The sequence below is a fragment of the Callithrix jacchus genome, chromosome 22 (assembly GCF_049354715.1).
Source record: "Callithrix jacchus isolate 240 chromosome 22, calJac240_pri, whole genome shotgun sequence".
Lineage (NCBI taxonomy): Eukaryota > Metazoa > Chordata > Mammalia > Primates > Cebidae > Callithrix > Callithrix jacchus.
In genome coordinates this window covers 46,295,997-46,321,194 of record NC_133523.1, presented here as the reverse complement: position 1 = coordinate 46,321,194, position 25,198 = coordinate 46,295,997, and the positions used below count along the sequence as shown (strand labels likewise).

Here is a 25,198-nt window from a genome sequence, read left to right as displayed (position 1 = left end):
CGGGAAGTACACATGAGAGAAAAACCTTTCCAATGTCATGAGAGTGGCAAAGCCCTTATTTGTAGCTCTCTCTTAAGGAAACATCAGATAATCCATTTAGAAGAGAGACAATATGAATGCGATGTGTGTGGAAAAGTCTTTAATCAGAATTGATACCTTGCACGCCATTGTAGACTTCATACTGGGGAGAAACCTTACAAGTGTAATGAGTGTGGCAGGACTTTCAGTCAGGCGTCATACCTTACCTGCCATCGTAGACTTCATACTGGAGAGAGACCTTACAGGTGTAATGAGTGTGGCAAGGCCTTCAGTCACCCATCATCCTTTGTAGGCCATCGTAGACTTCATACTGGAGAGACACCTTACAAGTCTCATGTGTGTGGCAAGACCTTCAATTACTCATCATCCCTTGGACGCCATAGTAATCTTCATACAGGAGAGAAACCTTACAAGTGTAATGAGTGTGGCAAGACCTTCAATTACCCGTCATCCCTTGGACGCCATAGTAGTCTTCATACAGGAGAGAAACCTTACAAGTGAAATGAGTGTGGCAAGACCTTCATTCAGATGGTATCCCTTGTATACCATGGTAGACTTCATACTGCAGAGAAACCTTACAAGTGTAATGAATGTGGTGAGTTTTTTAATCATGAATCAAAGCTTGCACGTCATCACAGATTTCATACTGGATAGTAACCTTACAGATGTTAAGAATGTGACAAAGTTTTCAGTCCCAAATTACACCTGGAAAGACACAGGAGAATTCATACTGGAAAGAAACGGTACAAATGTAAGGTTTGTGACAAGGCCTTTGGGTGTGAATCACACTAGAGAGAACCTTCCCGGTGTACCGAGTGTGGCCAGGCCTTTAGTGGACAGTCAGCACTCACCATCAGGCAGTCCACGGTATAGGGAAGCTTTACTAATGTAAAGATTCTCACAACCATTGCAAATCATTGGAAAATCCATAATGAGAGATCTTACAAGTGTAATAAATATGGCAGATTGTTCAGACATCATTCATACCTTGCAGTGTATAGGCCAACTCATGCTGGAGAGAAAGCTTACAAATGTCATGATTGTGGCAAGATCTTGAGTCAAGCTTTATCTTACACAAATGATAGGAGACTTCATACAGGAGAGAAGTGTGATGATTGTGGCAAAGCCTTTACTTCATGTTCACAACTCATTGGACATCAGAGAATCCATATTGGGCAGAAATCTTACAAATGTCTCTTAAGTGTGGCAAAGTCTTCAGTTCGGGCTTACTCCTTACGGCACATCAGAAACTTCATTTTTGAGATAATGTACCAAATGCAATGAGTCTAGCAAACCATCAAACATTAAGTGACGTTAGAGTCAATTCAGCATCGACTTGAGTTTGAGTTGACTTAACATTGAGTTCCAGCATTAATTGACATTAAAGTGTTTATGTTAAGAGGATTGGGCCAGGTAGCTCACATCTGTAATCCCAGCACCTTGAGGGGCCTGAAAGGTTAGATTGCTTAAGGTCAGGAGTTTGAGACCAGCCTGGCTAATAGACGTGAGCTGCTTTGCCAAGCCTGTTTCTTTGTTTAACAGAAATAGATAGGGGGTTTTATGGGTATTGCACTGAATCTAAACCACACTGGGGTATACAGTCATTTAACAATAGTTTTCCCATTTATCAATATGGGTTGTATCTCTATATATGTATTTTCTCTTTTTTTTTTTTTTTTCCTGAGATGGAATCTCACTCTGTCACCCAGATTGCCCCAGCTGGAGTATAATGGCACTGTCTCAGCTCACTGCAGCCTCTGCCTGCCAGGTTCAAGCAATTCTTTTGCTTCAGCCTTGTGAGTAGCTGGGATTACAGGCAGGTACCACCGTGCCCAGCTGATTTTTTTTTTTTTTTTTTTTTTTTTTTTTGTAGTAGAAATGAGGTTTCATCATGTTGGTCAGACTGGTTTAGAATCCTGACCTCCTGATCCACCCACCTAGGCCTCCCAAAGTGCTGGGATTACAGGTGTCAGCCACTGCACCTGGTTGTATTTATATATGTTTTTAATCTTTTTGATCAGTGTTTGTAGATTTCAAAGTACAAACTTCTCACCTTTTTATGTTCATTCCTAAGTATTTCTTTTTTTTCCCTTTTTTTTTTTTTAAATTGAGACAAAGACTTGCTCTGTTTTCCAGGCTGGAGTGCAATGGCACAATCTCGGCTCACTGCAATGTCTGCCTCCCAGATTCAAGCGATTCTCCTGCCTCAGCGTTCCGAATACCTGGAACTAGACGCACGCCAGCATGCCCAGCTTATTTTTGTACATTTAGTAGAAACGGGATATCACCATTTTATCCAGGCTGGTCTTGAACTCCTGACCTCATGATCTGCCTGCCTCGGCCTACCAAAGTGGTGGGATTACAGGCATGAGCCACCACACCCGACTTTATCCTAAGTATTTCTTTAAGTTTTTTAGCAAACGGAAGTGTTTTCTTAATTTTCTTCTAAAATTGTTTATTATTAATCTATGGAAATTTATTTTTTGATGCTGATATTGTATTCTGCAAATACACTGAATGTGTGAATTAGTTCCAATAGAATTTGGTTGATCTTCTAGAGAAGATCGTCATCTCCAAACAAATATAGTTGTACTTGTTTCTGATTTGGATGAGTTTTATTTCTTTTGCTATGTAATTGCTCTAGCCAAGATGTTAGTGTTTATTGAATGGAAGGCGTGAGAGCATTCTTACATCATGCAAGATCCTACAGGAAGAGCATTCCATTTTTTTGATTGGTTATTCTGCTGTGGTCATTTCATGGATGGTCTTTTTATTGTTTAGGTGAATTTCCTTCTCTATGTTGTTTAGGATTCCTGTGATGACTGGATGTTGTATTTTGTGGAATGCTTTTTCCCATCTATTGAGTTGATGTGTTTTTCATCTTCCATTCTGTTCAAGTGGTGTATCACATTGATTCGCTTCAATATGTTGAACCATCCTTGCATCCCAGAAATAAGTGGCACTTTAGTATCCCCAATTCTTTTTATATCCCCATGAATACAGTTTTCCAGTACAAGGGGTCTTCAAGAAGTTTAAGAAAAAATATGTATTATGAGTAAATTGTGCATCAGTTTCACACTTTAGCACCTTAATAACCTGCTACAAATTTGTTATAACATGTCTAAACAGGCTCTACTTTGAGGCACTCCGAAGGATAAGACATGTTTGAAAAGAGACAGTTTCAAAGCCATATGATTTCTGCTAAAATTGAAATAAGAAGAAACATCAAATTTAGAATGAGAGCAGATGCAGTGGCTGAGGCCTGTAATCCCAGCACTTTCAGAGGCCAAGACAGGTGGGCCACATGAGCCCAGGTATTCAAGACCAGCTTGGACAACAGTGAAATCCCTTTCTCTAGAAAAAATTTAAAAATTAGCTGGGCATGGTGGCACATACCTGCAGACACAGCTATTGTGGAGGCTGTGGTGGGAGAATGATGGGCCTGGGAGGTCGAGGCTATAGTGAGTTGTGTTCACGCCACTGCCCTTCAGTATGGGTGATGGAGTGAGATACTGTCTCTAAATAAGAATACTTACCATAAAGTTTGGGTAGAGGAATAATGAAATCATTGATGTTATATGAAAAGGCAGGGCCAGGCACAGTGGCTCAGGACTGCAACCTCAGCTCTAGGGAAACCTAGGTGGGTAAATCCCCTGAGGTCAGGAGTTCAAGACCAGCCTGGACAAAATGGTGAAACCCATCTCTCCTAAAAATACAGAAGAAAAAAAAAAGTTATGGGGACAGTGCCCAAAAGAAAACACTGTGTAAATGGGTAACTCATTTTTAGTTGGGACAAGACACTGTTGAAAGTGGTTCACAGAGTGGCAGGCAGACCATCCACATTGGTTTTACAGAAAAATAATCTTGTTCCTGCCACAATGAGGAGGACTGCCAGCTAACAGCAGAAACAATACTCAGGAGTTCAAGACCAGCCTGGTTAACATGGTGAAACTGGCCGGGCGTGGTGGCTCACACCTGTAATCCCAACACTTTAGGAGGCCGAGGTGGGTGGATCACGAGGTCAAGAGATCGAGGCCATCCTGGTCAACATGGTGAAACCCCGTCTCTACTAAAAATACAAAAAATTAGCTGGGCATGGTGGTGCGCACCTGTAGTCCCAGCTACTCAGGAGGCTGAGGCAGGAGAATTGCCTGAACCCGGGAGGCGGAGTTTGCGGTGAGCCGAGATCGTGCCATTGCACTCCAGCCTGGGTAACAACAGCAAAACTCTGTCTCAAAAAAAAAAAAAAAACATGGTGAAACTCCATTTCTACTAAAAATACAAAAAGCAGTTGGGCTTGGTGGTGTGTGCCTGGAATCCAGTTCCTTGGGAGGCTGAGGTAGGAGAATCGCTTGAACCTGGGAGGCAGAGGTTGCCGTGAGCCCACATGGCACCATTGCACTCTAGCCTGGACAACAAGAGCAAAACTCGGTCAAAAATTTTTGGAAAAAGATGTCAAGCCCCTTCTCTTCCATTCTTAACCATCATGGTGTGTGCTTCACTCTGCTGCTCGCCATGTCTTCTCACAAGACTTTCAGGATTGAGCGATTCCTGGCCAAGAAACAAAATTAAAATCATCTTGTTCCCCAGTGGATTCTGATGAAAACTGGTAATAAGATCAGATACAAGTCCAAAAGGAGATACTGGAGAAGAGCCACGCTGGGTCTATAAGAAATTGCACGTGAGATGGCACACATTTCTGCAGCCTCTAGGTTACAATTATGTTGCCATATCAAGGTGAAAATGTCACCACTATCTGGAGAGGTGGACTTGTCATATTTTTTTCCCTCTGAATCTGTTATGAATTCATTGGTTGGCTGGATTCAGTAATAAATATGTGAGACATCTCATTTCAAAGAAAGAAGTTGGGCCGGGCGTGGTGGCTCATGCCTATAATCCCAGCACTTTGGGAGGCCGAGGCGGGTAGATCACGAGGTCAAGAGATCAAGACCATTCTGGTCAACAAGGTGAAACCCGGTCTCTACTAAATATACAAAAATTAGCTGGGCATGATGGCGCGTGCCTGTAGTCCCAGCTACTCGGGAGGCTGAGGCAGGAGAATTGCTTGAACCCAAGAGGCGGAGGTTGTGGTGAGCCAAGATCGCGCCATTGCACTCCAGCCTGGGTAAGGAGCGAAACTCCGTCTCAAAAAAAAAAAAAAAAAATCAGAGTCAAATGATGTAATTTCATAGAGTACATTAATGTCTGTTTTGCTTTGTTTTGTTACTGAGATGGAGACTCCTGGGTTTGGTGGATCACAGCTGTGGTCCTCGCAGGGCCCTCAGGCAATCCACCTGCCTTGGCCTCCTGAAGTGAACCCCCTAATTTTTGTAGCGATGGGGTTTTACCATGTTGGCCAGGCTGGTTTCACACTCCTAACGACAGGTTATCTGACTGCCTCAGCCTCCCAGAGTGCTGGGACTATCGGCATTAGCCACTGCCGATAGTCCCAGCCTCCCAGAGTGCTGGGACTATCGGCATTAGCCTAGCCTTATTTTTATTTTTACTTTTTTTCTTCAGAACAAAACAAGAGCTTCGCTCTTGTCACCCATGCTGGAGTGCAGTGGCGTGATCTCGGCTGACTGCAACCTCCACCGCACCTGTTCCAGCAATTCTGCCTCAGCCTCCTGGTAGCTAGGATCCGGTTCCCCCCACTGCATCTGGCTGATTTTTGTATTTTTAGTATAGATGTTTTCTTGCATTCTTGGCCAGGCCAATCTCAAACTTTTGACCTCATGCGGTATGTCTGCTTCGGCCTCCCAAAGTGCTAGGATTACAGCATAAACCACTGCACCTGGCCTTTCGTTTTATTCGTTTTTTTGAGATGGAATATCTCGCTGTTGCCTGGGCTATAATGCACTGATGTGATCTCAGCTCACTGCAATGTCCGCCTCCCAGGTTGAAGCAATTCTCCTGCCTCAGCCTCCCAAGTAGCTGGGATCACAGGCGCCTGCCACCATGCCTGGCTAATCTTTGTATTTTTAGCAGAGATGGGGTTTCACCACGTTGGCCAGGCTGGTCTCCAACTACTGAACTCAGTTGATCCGCTCGCCTCGGCCTCCCAAAGTGTTGGGATTACAGGGGTGAGCCACTGCGCCCCGCCCTTTCTTCTCTTTAAAACCATTGGGCTTTGTCGACTCTGAGGCAGCCCTTGTATTTTAGCTCATCTAGATAATGAATATCACGTGTTATGCTGAATATAATATCTAACATACCTGTAGAAAAAACACTATTTAGTTTCTCTTTGTACTTTTTTTTTTTTTTTTTTTTTTTGAGACGGATTCGCTGGGTCACCCAGGCTGGGCACCAGTGCTTGGATCTCGGCTAATTGCAACCTGCGCCTTCCGGGTTCAAGCGATTTTCTTGCCTCAGCCTCCCAGGCTCCGGAGTAGCTGGGATTGAAGCCCGGTGACACGACACCTGCCTAATTCTTTTTGTATATTTAATAGAGAAGGGGTTTCACCATGTTCGGAAACTTAATCTCGAACTTCGGATTTTAGGTGATACGCCCGCCTCGGCCTCCCAAAGTGCCGGGATTACATGCGTGAGCCACCGCACCCGGCCAAGTAAAATTAATTTCAATAGTAAGAAATTTTCCTGGATGCAATTATCGCCCTACGTTGACTTCTCAGAGAAGTGCCATTTCCCGGGCTGCTGACCTGCCCCAGCTCCACTGGCGAGTTTCCCCTCAAAAACCCGGAAAAAAGGCGCCAAGAGCCAGAAGGAGGGACGCTCAGGTCCCGCCCCCTGTCTGGTCGCGGGGCCCCTCACAGCCGCGCCCCGCCCCCGGCGTCTCAGGCCACGCCCATCTCGCGACCTTTCCAAGCCTGGGCCACGCCTCGCCCACCTCCTCGGGGCCCGCCCAGGCCTGGCTTCTCTGTCTTGCGCTGATTGGCACAACCCCGGAAGGAGATGGCGCGGACTGAGGGCTACTCTCAGTACAAAAGTGAGGGGACTCAGTTTTGCTCTGGTTGTTTTGTCTGCGCTTCCCAGGCCTCCGGTGATTCTATGCCGGACACGTGGGTCTCCACAGACCTAGAAATGCCGGCCCCTCTTTCTCAACCCAGAGCAAATTGAGACGTCCAGGTGAGAGTGCGTGAGTCGCTTCCTTTTGAGTTAAAAGTCGCCCTGAGGCAGGTCCCTCCCTGGTCTTTCTTCAGTGGGGCCGTGCAGACAGACACCTCGTACCGCGGAAGTTTCCTGCTCAGACCCTTCCTGTCCCCTCCTCCTGCTTCACACAGTTTCAAGTCCTCAGCCGCGTGCTGGATTCCCGTCCTGGGCGCCTCCCAGCCTCGCTCTCGTCGGTCCCTGGAGCGCATCGCCGCGGTCGCAGTCCCGGGGAAGCGCGTTGTGTACCGAGTCCTGGGAACCTGCAGACCCCACCTCAGTCCCAAAGCCCTGTGGCCTCCCCAAGTCCCTCCTAGTGCTGGGCCCTGCTGCTCCCCAGTTCCAGCCCCTGGAAAACGAGCTCTTCCTGGAGGCAGCCCTCTTATTCCGTCCTCGCCCTGTTTTATCGGAAGGCAGCCTTCGGTGTGAGATGTCCAAGTTCTTGGATAGTGAACATAGACTTGAAAAAAAAAAAAAAACCTCACGAAATAAAAGAAGAAAGTCTCGAAAGCAGGCATTTATTCAATCAAGAAAGCACTCCATAGAATGGGAGTAGTCTCCAGTGAAAGCCTCCAGGGCCCCGTTTACAAAGTTTTGGGGTGTTAAAGTCTTTCTTTTGAAAACCTATGGGGTACCCCTTATCTGGAAGAAAGATTTGGTCCTTGGCTAATGAAAAGCTGAGATGAATTGACCCGAGGCCAGGGCAGATGGGTGCCCTATGCAGAAGGGGTGTCCGGTGCTTGGCCGTGGCCACTCCGGGGCTCTTTCCTTTTCCGTCTGAGACGTGGTGGAAGCAGGAGGGCTGTAGGGAGAGTGGCCTTTGATCCTTTGTTACTCCATGCGGGGAGATGGGGTTTTTCTTTTGGTCTAGTTTTGGAAAGTTCCTGTTAATTGGCTTTAGATTTCCGCCCCCAGACCTAGGACCCAGGTGTTTCCCTTTTCTTCTTTTTTTATTGGAGATGAGTCTCCCTCTGTTACCCAGGCCGGAGAGTGGTGACAGGATCACAGCTCAGTGCAGCCTCCACCTCCCGGGATCAAGGGACCCTCCCACCTCGGCCTCGGGAGTAGCTGCGACCACAAATCAGCCACCACACTGCGCTAATTTTTGTATGCCTGAAGAGAAGAGTTCTCGCCATGTTTCCCAGGCTGGTCTCCAACTCCAGGGCTAAATCTATCCAGCCACATCAGCCTCACAATTTCCTGGGATTACAGGCATGAGCCACCGCACCCGGCCTTTTTTTCCTTTTCTTTGAGATGGAGTGTCACGCCGTCACACCTCTATCACATGCTTGCGTGCAACCTCTCCCTCCCAGGTTCAAGACGTCTCCTGCCTCAGCCTCCTGAGTAGCTGCAATTACAGTCAAGTTCCAAAATTTTTTTTTTTTTTCTTTTTTTTTGAGACGGAGTTTCGCTCTTGTTACCCAGGCTGGAGTGCAATGGCGCGATCTCGGCTCACCGCAACCTCCGCCTCCTGGGTTCAGGCAATTCTCCTGCCTCAGCCTCCCGAGTAGCTGGGATTACAGGCACACGCCACCGTGCCCAGCTAATTTTTTGTATTTTTTTAGTAGAGACGGGGTTTCACCATGTTGACCAGGATGGTCTTGATCCACCCGCCTCAGCCTCCCAAAGTTCTGGGATTACAGGCCTGAGCCACCGCAACCGGCCTCAAAATTCTTTTAGACTGTGAGAGAAAAATGTGTAAAGACCTTGTCCCTATGGATGGATCTGTGCCCCCAGGACCTCCCTGACCTCAACTCCTACCTGTGCCGTCCTCTCTCCCACTGCTCCAGCCACACGGGTGCTGTCCTTCTCTTGGGGCTGAGGTTGCTCCTTTCTCAGGGCCTTCACTTGAGCTGTCCCTCTGACTAGGACTCTGGCCCCTCACCTGCCAGTGACAAGCAGCCTTTCTTCCCTAGGTCTTTGTTCTGATATCACCTTTTCTGTGGAAAGCTTTGTGATCTCCCAGAGCCCTCCATTTGACATTGCATCTGTGAACCCACAAAACCTCAGACAGATCTCACTTAATTTAGAGAGTTTTTTCTGCCAAGGTTGAGGATGCACCCGTGACACAGCCTCAGAAAGTCCTGGCGACATGTGCCCAAGTTGGTGGTGGCACAGCTTAATTTTATACATTTTAGGGAGACATGAGACATCAGTCAGTATACGGAAGAGGTTCATTGGTTTGGTCTGGAAAGGCGGGACAACTCAAAGGAAAGGCAGGAAGACTTGAAGCAGGAGGGGACTTCCAAGTCACAGATAAGTGACACACAAATACCACATGTCCCAGGTGATAGTAATATGTGTGTGGCACTGAGTGACAAGGCTCTGTGCCCTCGGTTTCTGAGGGCTGAGCTCAAGCCTGTGATCCACAGATAGGGGAGGGGCTGTGCCCTGAAGGGGAGCTCAGTCCAGTCCACCTCCCCATTGCTGCCTGGTGTGTGGGGCTTCTCCAGGAGGAAAGTGAGATCTCAAGACCGGGCTCAAATACACTTGAGGGTGTTCCTGTGGGACTTTCTTCTCTCTGCATGATCTCTAGTACAGGGGGCAGCAGAGGCCCATCTTTCTACAGCATGAGGTCTCCCCCTTGTGTGTGTTTTTGTCACAGGAAAAGAGTGACTCATTTCTAACATAAGTTTCCTGTATTTTTCATATACAGGATTGATTTCTAAAGACTCATGTGAGGAAGCAACTCAGAAGAGGAAAGAAAAGGAGCCCGGCATGGCTCTTCCTCAGGTAAAGTGACACTCCTCGGTGGGTTCATCTGTCTCTTTCCTTTCTGAAATGCCAGGTATTGCAGTAGCCAGTCTCTTCTGAGTCTAAAGCGTCCTGCCTGACACATTGGCTGGCACTCACCCGTGCCTTCCTCAGTTCCTGTCATCTGCTCTGAGATTCCATCTCCTGTGACCCAGTGACATGAACCTGGGAAGAGGCTCCACTGGGCATGGTCGTGGGAAGGGCTGACACCAGACCTGGATGGACACGGGGTGTGGGCCTTGTGGTGTCAGTGCTGCTGCGCAGCCTGGATGGTTCAGGGGCCACATCTGGATGTAAGACCTTTGAGGATGAGATCAGAGAAACTGCGTATGAAACACATGGGTTAATGTGCACTGATATCTGGTAAACTCTGGAAAAGGAGACCAGTAAGGGGAGCTATTTTGTAGCTGATTTGGTAATGCAGTGGAAGCCACACTGGTAGATCAACACGTCTCTGACTCCAAACTTTTAATTTTTCATGTTTTAAGAGACAGGATGTTGGTTACAGTGCGGTGGCTCACACCTGTAGTCTCAGCACTTGGATGGATCACTTGGAATAAGGAGTTCAAGACTAGCCTGGCCAACATGGTGAACCCCCACCTCTACAAAAATAGAAAAATTAACAGGGTGTGGTGGCACATGCCTGTAATAATCTCAGGTACTCAGGAGGCTGAGGCAGGAGAATCACTTGAACATGGGACGTGGAGGTTATAGCAAGCGGACATTGTTCCATTACGCTCCTGTCTGGATGACACAGTGTGACTTTCTCTGAAAGAAAAAGAAAGGGAAGGTGTCGCTCCGTGGCTTAGGTGTGGAGTAGACTGGTACAATTCAAAGTTTACAGCAGCCTCGCCTGCTGGGCTCAAGTGATTCCTACTTTGGCCTCCCAAAGAGCTAGAATGATAGGCGTGTGTCACTGCACACGGCCAATATTTCTATTTCTGTTTTAGTCTCTCTCTGTCACCCAAGCCAAAGTGCAGTGGTGCAATCTCGGCTCACTTCAAATTCCATCTTTTGGGTTCAAGTGAGATTCTTCTGCCTCAGCCTGCTGAGTAGATGGGACCTTAGGCGCGTGCCACCACATCGGCTTCTTTTTGTATTTTTAGTAGAGACCGGGTTTCGCCGTGTTGGCCAGGCTCACCTTAAACTCCTGATGTCATGATCCACCTTGGTCTCCCAAAGTGCTGGGATTACGAGTGTGAGCCACTGTGCCTGGGCTTGCTTTTTATTTTTATTTTTATTTATTTATTTATTTTTGAGACAGTCTCTCACTCTGTCACCCAGGGAGGAGTGCAGTCGTGCAGTCTCCGCTTACTTCAGCCACTGTGTCCTGAGTTCAAGTGATTCTCCTGCCTAAGCCTCCTGTGTAGCTGGGATTATGGGTGCCTTCCACCATGCCTGGCTAATTTTCATACTTTTTGTAGAGACAGGGTATCACCAAGTTGGCCAGGCTAGTCTTGATCTCCAACTTTTGACCTCAAATGATCTGCCCACCTTTGCCTCCCAATGTGCTGGGATAGCAGGCATGAGCCACCAGGCCTGGCCCTGTTTTCTTCTTATTTGTATACTTTTCATATTATCCATAAAATCAAGACTTCCACAGTGACTTAGGGGATCTTAAAATGCTTCATGAAAAAGTGCAGTAGGCCGGGCGCGGAGGCTCACGCCTATAATCCCAGCACTTTGGGAGACTGAGGCGGGTGGATCACGAAGTCAAGAGATCGAGACCATCCTGGTCAACAAGGTAAAACCCCGTCTGTACTAAAAACACAAAAATTAGCTGGGCATGGTGGTGTGCGCCTGTAGTCCCAGCTACTCGAGAGGCTGAGGCAGGAGAATTGCTTGAACCCAGAAGGCGGAGGTTGGGGTAAGCCGAGATCGCACCATTGCACTCCAGTCTGGGTAACAACAGTGAAATTCTGTCTCAAAAAAAAAAAAAGTACAGTAAACCTTAAAATTCTCAGATACTGTTATCAGTTTAAAAAAAAAAAAAGGGCAATAAAATGCAACTATAGAGAAAAAATATTCAAAAATAATGTACACTACATACATTGGTTAGAACACAGTCTTTGATGAAATGGATACTTAATTTCTCTTTTCTCACTTAGTGTGAAGGTGATAACTCAGTCCTTCATAATGTTTTGTTGAAATGTGTTTTTCATTTTAGGGACGCTTGACTTTCAAGGATGTGGCTGTAGAATTCTCTTTGGCGGAGTGGAAATGCCTGACCCCTGCGCAGAGGGCTTTATACAGGGACGTGATGTTGGAGAACTACAGGAACCTGGAGTCTGTGGGTGAGGAAAACGTCCCTCCAGACACGAGGAATCTGCCCTTGTCCATCTTGGCTTTTTCTGCTTTTATATTCTCTGTTGTGATTTTGCTCTGTACAGGCTCTTTTTTTTTTTTTTGAGATGCACTTTTCCTCTTGTTGCCCAGGCTGGAGTGCAATGGTGGGATCTTGGCTCACTGCAACCTCAGTCTTTCTGTTTCGAGTGATTCTCCTGCCTCAGCCTCCTAAGTAGCTGAGATTACAGGGATGTAATACCAGACCCGGCTAATTTTTGTATTTTTAGTATACACCGGATTTCACCATGTTGGCCAGGCCGGTCTCAAACTCCTGACCTCATACTCTGCCCTCCTCAGCCTCCCAAAGGGCTGGGAATACAGGCACGAGCCATTGTACCTGGCCTGGCATGGTTCTCACAAACACATCTCTACCTACTCAGCAGGGATCGTTCTCACCCCCATAGTGCCCTGCACTGCTGTCCTCTATTTCATACCGTTTACTTGTTTTTTCTTGTGTGTACACAATTCTGGAATCTACACGGGGAATTTGTTGAGTATATACCTGAAACTGAAATCAGAGGCCATTTAATTTGAGAGATGTAAAACTGCCTTCACCTCAGGTCACTACTGCTGCTGTTTTGGCTCTTTCATTCTTGTCCCCTGCCCATATTGTAATTTGTGTGTTTAACCTTGGTTTAATATTTTAACATTTTCTAAATTAGTTGCACTTCCCTCCAGTCTCAAACTTTGGTCTATGCTGGTGGGATCATATTCCCACAGACCAGCCTGCACACAGTTCACTCCTGCATGCCCATTACTTCCTGCCCTCCACCCTTGCCCTTCCTTTCCTGGCCTTGCCTCACATGCTACATTGATCTGGATACAAAATGCTGCTGCTTTCCAGCCTGTTGATTTGTAATGCTGAACACCCCAATTTCCACATGAGCCCCTCCTTTCCAACACGACTCTCACTGAGTAAGTCAGGACCTTATATATCCACTGGATGTAATTATAGGAGGCTGCCTAAATCAGTGTGTGCAGGGCCTGATGACTCAGCACATTCTCCATGAGGGAAGGCTCAGCATCGCTGTCAGCGGTATAGCTCAGCCCTTGTATCCCCCTTGATGCATTTCTTTCTGTCTCCTTGTATTTTCTGCACTGCCTGGGTGACTATTGTGCTTAAGAACTTGTCATGGGATCCTTCAGGTTCAGTATCAAGTTTTGTACCTCACTTATTGAACATGAAAATTGGGGTCAAGTACATGAATTCTGTGGGGCTGCTGTTCTTGTTTGAGAAGTAATGTTACTTTCATGCAGTTCTCATACCTCAGGCTCCCAAGTAGCTGGGAATATAGGCATGTGCTTCCACTCCCAGCGAACACTGTATTTTTAGTACAGATGGGGTTTCTCCATGTTGGTCAGGCTGGTTTTCAATTGCTGACCCCAGGCGATCCCCCAACCCTTGGCCTTTGAAGGTGTTAGGATTATAGGCATGAGCCACCGCAGCCAGCTGCCTCCAGGTTTTAAAAACATGTTAATTAGATGGCTTCACATATTGCAAGTTTTATAGAACAGACTCTAATCTTTCTTTGTGTAATAAGATTTGTCAACCTTGGTGATGTCGATGATGAGATACTTCTTTTTCTGTCTCAGTTTTTTCACTGTCCTCTCAGAAATAGCTTAGACTGGCTGTCCATGGTGGCTCCTACCTCTAATCCTGGCATGTTGGGAGGACAAAATGGGTGGCTCACTTCAGCTCAGGTGTTTGAGTCCTGACACGCCAACATGGAGAAACCTCTAATGTACTAAGTACAAAAGAATTGACTAGACCTGGTGACTCACCTACAAACTAAACGGTATTCTCCACAAGGGAGCCAGAGGGACAGGGCATACTTTATGTGTCTCAACAGCACAATATTATTTTTCCTCACCAGTGTGACCTATCACATGTGTAGGGAACAATCTCCATCTGGCTCTGTTTCCAATTTTTTTTGGTGATGGAGTCTCACTATGTCACCCAGGCAGGAGTGCAGTGGCATGATCTTGGCTTACTGCAACCTCAGCTTCCCAGGTTCCAACAATTCTCCTGCCTCGGTCTCCTAAAGAGCCAGAATTATAGGCGCACACCACCACGCCTGGCTAATATTTTGTATATTTTAAATATACAAATGAAATGAAGATTAAAAAGAAATGAGGATTCACCATGCTGGCCAGGCTGGTCTCGATCTCCTGACCTCATGATCCATCACCTCGACCTCCCAAAGTGCCGGATTACAGGCATGAGCCACTGTGCCAGGCCTGGCACTGTTGTTACACATCTGTACCTACTCAGCCAGGGGATCATTTTTCACCTAAATGGTCTCCTACACTGCTGTACTGTTATAGAGTTTACTAATTTTTTTCTTGTGGGTACACAATTCTGGAATCTACACAGAGAATTTTGTTGAGTATATGCCTGAAACTAGAAATCAGAGGCCATTTAACTTAAGAGATGTAAAACTGCTTTGACCTCACGTCACCAAACTGCTGCTTTTTTGGCTCTCTTTCATTCTTGTCCCCTGCCCATATTGTAATTTGCATATTTAACCTTGGTTTAATATTTGACCATTTGCTAAATTAGTTCCAAATCCTCCAAGCTCAAAATTTGGTCAGCACATTCTCCATGAGGGAAGCCTCAGCATCACTGTCAGCAGCACAGCTCAGCCCTTGTATCCCGCTTCATGTATTTCTTTCTGTCTCCTTGTATTTTCTGTCACTGACTGTTTTCTTTACTACCTGGGTGACCATTGTGCTTAAGAACATGTCGTGGGATCCTTCAGGCCCAGGATCTAGTTTTGTCCCTCACATACCAAAAGTGTAAATTGGGTCAAGTACATGAATATTGTAAACCTGCTGTCCTTACTTGAGGAGTAATAATTTGCCTCCAGGTTTTATTTATTTATTTATTTTTATTTTTATTTTTTTGAGATGGAGTTTTCCTATTATTGCCCAGGCCACAGTGCAGTAGTACAATCTTGACTGACCGCAATCTCTGCCTCCTGGGTTCAATCAGTTCTCATGCCTGAGGCTCCCAAGTAGCTGGGATTAGAGGCACGCGCCACCACACCTGGCTGATTTTGTATTTTTATTAGAGATGTGGATTCTCCATTTTGATAAGGCTAGTTTTGAACTCCCAACCTCAAGAGATCTACGCACCTCGGCCTTTGAAAGTGTTGGCATTACAGGTGTGAGCCACCATGCCTGGCTGCCTCCATGTTTTTAAAACAAGTTAATTAGATGTCTTCACATACTGAAAGTTTTCCACTACAGACTCTAAACTTTGTTTAATGCGATTTGTCAGCCTTGGGTGATGTTGATGATGAGAGCCCGTTCTTCTGTCTCAGTCATTTCACTGTCACGTCAGAAATAGGTTAGACTGCCTGACTTCGGGGGCTTACATCTTTATTTCCAGGACTTTGAAGGCCAAGGTGGTTGGATCGCTTCAGGTCAGGAGTTTGAGTCCAGTCAGGCCAATATGCTGAAATCTTGAATCTACTAAATACAGAAAAATGACTAGGTGCAGTGGCTCACACCTGTAATCCCAGCACTTTGGTAAGCCAAGACGGGCAGATAACCTGAGGTAAGGAGTTTGAGACCAGCCTTGCCAACATGGTGAAGGCCTATCTCTACTAAAAGTACAAAAATAAACTGGGTGTGGTGGCATGCACTTGTAATCCCAGGTACTTCGGAGGCTGAGGCCAAAGAATTACTGGATCCCAGGAGGTGAAGGTTGCAGTGAGCCAAGATCATGCCACTGCAGTGCAACCTGGACAACAGAGCGAGACTCTGACACCCATACACACACACACACACACACACACACACACACACACACATACATTTAGCCAGGCTGTAGTCCCAGCTACTTAGGCTGCTACGGGAGAATCTTTTCAGGCATGAGAATCATGCCATTACACTCCAGTTTGGGTGACAGAGCATGACTCAGTCTCAAAAAAAAAAAAAAATACCTTAAACTGGGAAGCTTAAGACACAGAGATTTATTTCTTTTGAATTTAGGAAGTGGGAAATCTAAGAGCAAGGTGCAGGCAAATTGGTTTCTGCTGACAGCCTCCTTTGTGATTTAGCCCAAGCATCTTCCTGCTGTGTTTTGTCTTGGTGGAAAGAGGAATAGTCAACAAGCTCTTTACTGTCTCTTTTTATAAAAGCACTAGTCCTGGCCAGGAGCCGTGGAGTTTATATTTTGTGGGTATCTCCTCCAAATGCATAAGGAAGAAGTTTTCATCAACAGGGCAAGGCAGTACAGAAGTGTTCCACACAGGGACATTGGCAAGACAGGAAAGTCATCACATTGGAGAGTTTTGCTTCCAGGAGACTGAGGAACATAGTCATAACTTTGAGTTTCAGTGGCAAGAAGCTGAAAGAAATAACCAGGAAGCACCGTGACAACATGTAAAAAGCTGACTGGTAGTACAGACCAATAAGATCAAAGGCATGCTGGAAACAAGCCTGTTAAAGATGAGCTTGGAGTGATCTTTCACTCCCATCTTCCTAAACTTCATATATTTCAGACTGAAGGGAATATTGGTAATCAGGTTGAGGAGTCTATCAATGATGCTTCCTTAGTTTCAACATCCCAAATAATTTTTTGTATAGCCAAAACCCATATTTCTAATAACCATGACAGTAATTTTCTCCATTCTTCATTATTTACAAAGAAACAGGAAGTACACATAAGAGAAAAATCAGCTTAACAATAACCCACAACACTCGGACTAACTCACATGAGAGAAAAATCTTTCCAATGTCATGAGAGTAGGAAAGCCTTTAATTTTAACTCATTCTTTCCATTTATTTTTTCTTTTTTTTCTTTTTCCAGCCAACGGCAACCTCAATTCTAGCTCATTCTTAAAGAAACATCAGATAAACCATTTAGGGAAAAAACAATATGAATGTGATGTGTGTGGCAGAGTCTTAAATGAGAAGCGATATCTTGTACGCCATCGTAGATGTCACACTGGTGAGAAACCTCACAAGTGTAATGAGTGTGGCAAGTCCTTCAGTGACAGGTCATGCCTTAAACGCCATCATAGACTTCATACTGGAGAGAAACCTTACAGATGTCATGAGTGTGGCAAGACCTTCCGTCAGGTGTCATCCCTTACATGCCATCGTAAACTTCATACTAGAGACAAACCTCACAAGTGTAATGACTGTGGCAAGAAATTCCCTCCAATATCATTCCTTCAGCACCATTGTAGACTTCATACTAGAGAGAAACCTTACAAGTGTAATGAGTGTGATAAGACGTTCATACAAAAGTCACACCTTACAGAGCATCATAGACTTCACACTGGAGAGAAACCTTACAAGTGTAAGGTTTGTGACAAGGCTTTCCGGCGTAATTCACACCTTGGAATACATACTAGAATTCACACTGCAGACAATCCTTTCAGGTGCAATGAGTGTGGCAGGACCTTCAATTATAAGTCATCCCTTACATGCCATCGTAGACTTCATAGTGGAGAGAAACCTTACAGATGTAAAGTTTGTGACAAGGCTTTCAGACAAGATTCAAACCTTAAACGACACGCTAGAATTCACACTGGAGAGAAACCTTACAAGTGTAATGAGTGTGGCAAGACCTTCAGTCGAAATTCATCACTTGTAACTCATAAGGCAATTCATACTGGAGAGAAACCTCACAAGTGTAATGAGTGTGATAAGACGTTCATACAAAAGTCACACCTTACAGAGCATCATAGATTTCACACTGGAGAGAAACCTTACAAGTGTAAGGTTTGTGACAAGGCTTTCCGGCGTAATTCACACCTGGGAATACATACTAGAATTCACACTGCAGACAATCCTTTCAGGTGCAACGAGTGTGGCAGGACCTTCAATTATAAGTCATCCCTTACATGCCATCGTAGACTTCATAGTGGAGAGAAACCTTACAGATGTAAAGTTTGTGACAAGGCTTTCAGACAAGATTCAAACCTTAAACGACATGCTAGAATTCACACTGGAGAGAAACCTTACAAGTGTAATGAGTGTGGCAAGACCTTCAGTCGAAATTCATCACTTGTAACTCATAAGGCAATTCATACTGGAGAGAAACCTCACAAGTGTAATGAATGTGGCAAGGGTTTTGATACAAAAGCACGCCTTGTATGTCATCATAGACTTCATACTGCAGAGAAACCTTACAAATGTAATCAGTGTGGCAAGGCCTTCAGACAGGTGTCATCCCTTGCATGCCATCATAGACTTCATATGGAAGAGAAACCTTACAAGTGTCATGAGTGTGGCAAAACCTTCAGTCACATGTCATCCCTTGTATGCCATCATAGACTTCATACTGGAGAGAAACCTTACAAGTGTAATGAGTGTGGCAAAAAATTCCATCACATGTCATCCCTTACATACCATTGTAGACTTCATACTGGAGAGAAACCTTACAAGTGTCATGAGTGTGGCAAGAGCTTCATTCAAAAGTCAGCCCTTACATGCCATTGTAGACTTCATACTGGAGAGAAACCTTACAAGTGTAAGGTCTGTGACAAGTCTTTCAGAAGTGATTCACACCTAGCAAGACACAGTATAATTCACACTGGAGAGAAACCTTACAAGTGTAATGAGTGTGGCAAGACCTTCAGTCAGATGCCAAATCTAGTACGCCATTGTAGACTTCATACTGGAGAGAAACCTTACAAGTGTAATGAATGTGGCAAGGTTTTTAACCGACAGGCAACCCTTGCATGTCATCATAGACTTCATTCTGGAGAGAAACCTTACAAATGTGAAAAATGTGACAAAGTTTTCACTCACAGATCACACCTTGAAACACATAAGAAAACTCATAGTGAAGAGAAAGCTTACAGATGTAAGATTTGTGACAAGGCTTTCACGTGTAATGTATACCTGGGAAAACATACTAGAATTCACACTGGAGAGAAACCCCACAAGTGTAATTAGTGCAACAAGTTCTTTGATCAAAATTGATCTCTTAATTCATAAGGCAATTCATACTGGAGAGAAACCTTACAAGTATAATGAGTGTGGCAAGGTTTTTAATCAAAAATCAAATCTTGCTCATCATTATAGACTTCGTGCTGGAGAGAAACCTTACAAATGTGAAGAATGTGACGTTTTCAGTCCCAATTCACACCTTGAAAGACAGAGTAAATCATACTGAACAGAAACCATAGACGTCTGAGATTTGTGACAAGGCTTTCGGGCATGATTCACACCTGGAATAACATCCTAGATTCTCACTGGAGAGAAAACATACACGGGTACTGAGTGTGGCCAAGCCTTCAGTGGACAGTCAACACTTATTCATCATCAAGCAATCCATGGCATAGGGAAACTTTACTAATGTAAAGATTGTTCCAAAGTCTTCAGTAACGCTACAGCCATTGACATTATTGGAGAATCCATAGTGGAAAGGCATCTTACAAGTGTGGTAAATGTGGAGATTTTTTGAACATCGTTGATACCTTTCAGTTTATCGGCCAACTCATGCTGGAGAGAAACCCTACAAATGTCAGGATTGTGGCCAGGTCTTCAGTCATACTTCCCCTTATGCAAAACAGGGGAGAAGTTGTACAGGAGAGAAACCTCCCCAGTGTGCTCATGGTGGCAAGCTTTACTTCACATTCACACATCATTAGACATTAGAGAATCCATCCTGGACGGAAATCTTACAAATGTCCTAAGTGTGGCATGGTGTTTAGTCTCAGGTCACTCCTTGCAGAATATCAGAAAATTCATTTTAAAGATAATTGTTCAAAATGCATTGAATAAGCAACCATCAAGTATTAGTTGACATTAGAGTCAATTGAGCATCGATTTGAGTTTGAGTTGACTTAACTTTGAGTTCAAGCATTAATTGACATTAAAGTGTTTATGTTAAGATGATTGGGTGAGGGAGGGTGTGGCTCATACCTGTAATCCCAGCACTTTGGGAGGCCAAGATGGGTAGGTCGCTTAAGGTCAGGAGTTTTGGACCAGCCTGTCCAAGAGATGTGAATCCCCTTTTCCCAGCCTGTTTTTGTTTTGTTTTGTTTTTATTTGACAAAAACTGACAGGGGGTTTTATGGGTATTGTGTTGAATCTAATCACATTGGTTTATGTAATCATTTCACAACATTTTTCCAATCCGTCAGTATGAGTTGTGTGTGTCTATTTGTTTTTAGTCATTTTGATCAATGTTTGTAGATGTCAAGGTAGAAACTTCTCACCTTTTAACCTCTATTTCTAAGTATTTTTTATTTTAAGTTCTCTAGCAAGTGGAAATTTTTTCTTAATTTTCTCTTAAAATTGCTTATTGTCGATGTATGGAAATTGAAGGAGGTTTTTGTGCTGCTACTGTGTTCTGCAAATACACTTAATGTGTCAATTAGTTCCAGTAGAATTTGGTTGACTCTGTAATTTTCTACAGAGAAGATCATGTCATCTGCAAACAAATATATTTGTACTTGTTTCTGATTTGGATGAGTTTTATTTCTTTTGCTGTGTAATTGCTCTGCCTAGGACAACAGTATTTATTGAATGGAAGGAGTGAGAGAATTCCTGCATCATGCGAGATTCTACAGGAAACACATTCCATCATTTTTTTGATTGGTTATTTCTGCTGTGGTCATCTCCTGGATGGTCTTTTTTTTTTTTTTTTGAGACAGAGTTTTGCTCTTGTGACCCAGGCTGGAGTGCAATTCCGCAATCTCCGCTCACTGCAACCTCTGCCTCCTGGGTTCAGTCAATTCTCCTGCCTCAGCCTCCCGAGTAGCTGGGATTACAGGCACACACCACCATGCCCAGCTAATTTTTTGTATTTTTAGTAGAGACGGGGTTTTACCATGTTGACCAGGATGGTCTCGATGTCTTGACCTTGTGATCCACCCACCTCAGCCTCCCAAAGTGCTGGGATTACAGGCGTGAGCCACCGCACCCGGCCTTCATGGATAATCTTTATGTTATTGAGGGAAATCTTTTTCACTATCTATTTTGTCTCGGATTTCTATGATGTCTGGATGTTGAATTCTGAGAAATGCTTTTTTCCCATCTGTTGAGTTGATGTGTTTTTCATCTTCCATTCTGTTCAAGTGGTGTATCACATTGATTTGCTTCAATATGTTGAACCATCCTTGCATTCCAGTAATAACTGACACTGGAATATCCACAATCTTTTTTATATTCTCTCAAATACAGGTTTTTAGTACAAGAGGTCTTAAAACAAATTTTTTTTTTATTTTATTTTATTTTTTGAGACCGAGTTTCACTCTTGTTACCCAGGCTGGAGTGCAATGGCATGATCTTGGCTCACCGCAACCTCCGCCTCCTGGGTTCAAGCAATTCTCCTGCTTCAGCTTCCCAAGTAGCTGGGACTACAGGCACGCGCCAACATGCCCAGCTAATTTATGTATTTTTAGTAGAGACAGGGTTTCACCATGTTAACCAGGATTGTTTCGATCTCTTGACGTCGTGATCCACCCACCTCAGCCTTCCAAAGTGCTGGGATTATACACGTGAGGCCCGGCGCCCAGCTAGAAATTTATTAAAAAAATGTAATGGCCGGGTGAGGTGGTTCACGTCTGTAATCTCAGCACTTTGAGAGGCTGAGGCAGGCAGGTTATGAGGTCAGCAGATGGAGAACATCCTGGCCAACATGCAGAAGCTCCGTATCTACTCAAAAAAAAAAAAAATATGAGAAAGTTGTGCCTAAATTTCACACTTTAGCACCTAAACTGATATGTTTGTTACAGCATGTCTAAACAGGCTCTACTTTGAGCCCCTCAGAAGGATAAGGCATGAGTTTGAGAAGAGACTCTGTCAAAGCAGTAAATTTGTGCTAAACTTGAAACAAGAAGAAACATCAAATTTACAATGAGAGCAGATGCAGTGGCTCAGGGCTATAATCCCAGCACTTTCAGGGCCCGAGATGTGGGTCACATGAGCCCAGGAATTCAAGGGCAGCCTGGGCGACATGGTGAAATCCCCTTCTCTACAAGAAAGACTAACATTAGCTGGGCATGGTGGCACATGCTGCAGACACAGCTACTGTGGAGTCTGTGGTGGGAGGATGGCTTGAGCCTGGGCAGTCATGGCTGCAGTGAGCTGTGATCATGCCACTGCCTTTCAGTGTGGGTGACGGAGTGAGATCGTGTCTCAAAATAATAATACTTACAGTAAAGACTGGGTAAGGAACAAAATCATTGATGCCGTATGAGAAGTTTATGGCAGAAGTATAAGATGGCAGTATACAGGTTCCAACTTAAGTTAGCTATATCACAAGTTGTATTAGTATTTTTTTGGTGGGGGGCTGGAGTATCTCTCAGTTGCCCAAGCTGAAGTGTCCTGGTGTGATCTCATCTCACTGCATCCTCCCCTTCCTGGACTGAAGCAATTCTTGTACCTGTCTCCCGAGTAGCTGTGGATGTGCCCTCTCTAGGTTTCACTTATAATCTCAGTGCAGTTAATTCAAGTGTGTGATGTAATGTGACGTGTGCATAAACCCATAGATTGATAAGCCCATGGATTCTGTAGAAGACGCATCATTTGAAATAAGTTTTCATTGTATGATGATTGAAATGATGTTGGGTATTTTCCATTGTTCTCAACTGTCACAATAATCACTTAAAAGTAAGAAGGCTTGGGCCAGGCGTCATGGCTCACTCCTTTAATCCCAGCACTTTGGGATTCTAACGTGGGCAGATTACTTGACATCAGAAGTTTGAGACCAGCCTGGCCCACATGGTGAAACATGTCTACTAAAATTTCAGAAATGATCTGGTCGTGGTGGTGGGCACCTGTAATTTCAGCTACTGGAAAGCTGAAGCAAGAGAACCATTTGAACCCGGGAGGCACAGGTTGCAGTGAGCTGAGGTGACACCACTGCACTCCAGCCTGGGTGACAGACTGAGACCCTGCCAAGAAAAAAAAAGCAAGAAGGGTGCTAAAGGGTTGCATGCACGCCTGTGTGAATATTCAGTGAGCTTTTACGATGCTCCATGTTCTCACCGTTAAACTTCTCTCACTTCTCCCCACTAGGTAAACCACTGTCAATGCAGATGTGATGCTGTGACTGGTATTTAGGGGGTTATATTCCAAGCTGAATCCCAGACATCTGGATTCAGGTGCTTGTGTTGACAGCTTTATCTATTTGATTTGTGGCCACTTTCCCGGAGTGTGTGTGAGGCAGTTCTCTCCAAGTCCAGATCTTTCCTTATAGGACAGTCTGTTCATTTATGGCCGAGAACATGGGAAGCCCCTAGAACAGTGGTTAGCACAAGGAGAGTGTTCAAAACTGTCGTTACTACTGCTATGATCATGACAGTTTTTAGATTCTGACTTTGCTTTTTATTTTATTTTTCCAGAAGGTATCTCCCTGTCACTTAGGCTAGAGTGCAGTGTCACGATGTGGGCTCACTGCCACATTTACCTCCCGTGTTCAAGTGATTCTCCTGCCTCAGCCTCCCAGGTAACTGACACCTGACCCAACACCAGGCTAATTTTTTTTGTATTTTCAGTAGAGACGAGGTTTCATCGTCTTAGCCAGGATGGTCTCGATCTGCTGACATAGTAATTGGCCCACCTTGTCCTTCTAAAGTGTTGGGATTCCAGGCATCAGCCACCACACCTGACTTTTTTTTTTTTTTTGAGACGCAGTTATTCTCACCCAGGCTGGAGTGCAATGGCAGAATCTGGGCTCACTGCAACCTCTGCTTCCCAGGTCCAAGAGATTCTCCTGCCTCCGCCTCCCTAGTAGCAGGAATTACAGGCACTTGTCACCATGCCCGGTTAATTTTTGTATATTTAGAATAGATGGGCCATGCTGGTCTTCAACTCCTGATTTCAGTTGTTCCACCCCCATCACCCTCCCAAATTGCTGACAGCTGTGAGATTCTACACTGGACCCTGACTTTCTTTTTCTTTGTTTCTTTTTTTTGTGTGTGTGCGTGAGGCAGAGCTTAACTCTTCTTACCTAGGCTGCAGTGCAATGGCGAGATCTCAACCCACTGCAACCTCTGCCTCCCGCGTTGAAGAGATTCTCCTGCCTCAGCCTCCCGAGTAGCTGGGATTACAGGGGGCTGCCACCACACCTGGCTAACTTTTTGTCGTTTTAGCAGGAGAGACAGGATTTCACCATGTTGGCCAGGCTGGTCTCCAACTGCTGACCCCAAGTGCTGGGATTAGAGGCATGAGCTACTGCGACCGGCCCTGACTTTCTATTCTTTAAAGCCATTGGACTTCGCGGACTCTGGGACAGCACTTGTATTTTACCTCATCTAGAAAATGTATATCGCGTGTTATGTTGAACATAATATCTAACGTATCTATAGAAAGAACGCTCCTCTTAGTTTTTATTTGAGTTTTATTTGTTTTTTGTTTTTTTGGGTTTTTTTTCTGAGATGATTCCCTCTGTCGCCCAGGCTGGAGTTCAGTGACTTAATCTCCGCGTGCCGTGTTCAAGGGATTTTCCTGCCCCAGCCTCCCGAGTAGCTGGGATTACAGGCACGTGACACTAGCTCGCCTAATTTTTTTTCTATAATTAGTAGAGACGGGGTTTCAGCAATTTGGCGAAGCTGTTCTGGAACTCCTGACCTCAGGTGATAGGCCCGCCTCGGCCTCCCAAAGTGCTGGATTACGGGCATGAGCCATCACACCCGGCCAACTAAAATCAATTTCAATAGCAACGAATTTTCCTGGATCCCACGTTGACTTCTCAGGGAGGTCCTATTTCCCAGACGGCTGAGCTGCTCCAGCCTCACTGAGTGGTTTACGTTCCAAAACGGAAAAAAGGCGCCCAGAGCGAGATGGAGGGAAGCTCAGGCCCTGCCCCCTTCCGGCCGCGGACCCCTCACAGCCTCGCCTCCCTCACGCACCACCCCCTCGCTTGACCTTTTCGCCCCGCCCTGGCCTCGCTCAGGCTCCGCCCACCTCTTGCTGTTCCTACCCTGCCGCGGCCACGCCTCCCCGACCTCCTAGAGGTTCCCGCCCGGGTCTGGTTTCT

The 25,198-nt window shown here is 45.2% G+C and overlaps 2 protein-coding genes and 1 pseudogene across 3 annotated transcripts in view; all 3 read left to right on the top strand.

Annotated features, from left to right (window-relative positions):
• LOC128928141 (putative protein ZNF321) overlaps positions 1 to 2,642 on the top strand; it is a 94,496-nt gene extending 91,854 nt beyond the window's left edge. Inside the window, 1 exon segment of the mRNA XM_054249296.2 lies at positions 1 to 2,642. Coding sequence (XP_054105271.2) covers positions 1 to 41 — 41 coding nt within the window. The 3' untranslated portion in view covers positions 42 to 2,642.
• Positions 187 to 20,676, top strand: LOC108589660 (uncharacterized). Of its 2 annotated transcripts, none has more exons than XM_017968023.4 (4): positions 187 to 634; positions 9,803 to 9,879; positions 12,068 to 12,194; positions 17,063 to 20,676. In XM_017968023.4, exons 1-4 carry the CDS (start codon positions 568 to 570, stop codon positions 19,159 to 19,161), a joined length of 2,370 nt encoding a protein of 789 aa, XP_017823512.3. In that variant the 5' UTR covers positions 187 to 567; the 3' UTR covers positions 19,162 to 20,676. The 2 variants fall into 2 exon arrangements, with proteins under 2 accessions (XP_017823512.3, XP_017823513.3); XM_017968024.4 differs by lacking the exon at positions 187 to 634 and adding an exon at positions 7,009 to 7,125.
• On the top strand, positions 16,306 to 17,055 carry LOC144580888 (putative protein ZNF321 pseudogene; annotated as a pseudogene).
• Positions 20,677 to 25,198: the final 4,522 nt, after the last annotated feature.

Excerpts from the sequence above, each read along its gene's own strand:
- LOC108589660 (XM_017968023.4), top strand. The coding sequence starts at position 568 with ATGGTATCCCTTGTATACCATGGTAGACTTCATACTGCAGAGAAACCT. Across the intron at positions 9,880-12,067 it reads CCGGCATGGCTCTTCCTCAG|GGACGCTTGACTTTCAAGGA; the intron begins GTAAAGTGACAC and ends TTTTCATTTTAG. Across the intron at positions 12,195-17,062 it reads CAGGAACCTGGAGTCTGTGG|CCAACGGCAACCTCAATTCT; the intron begins GTGAGGAAAACG and ends TTCTTTTTCCAG.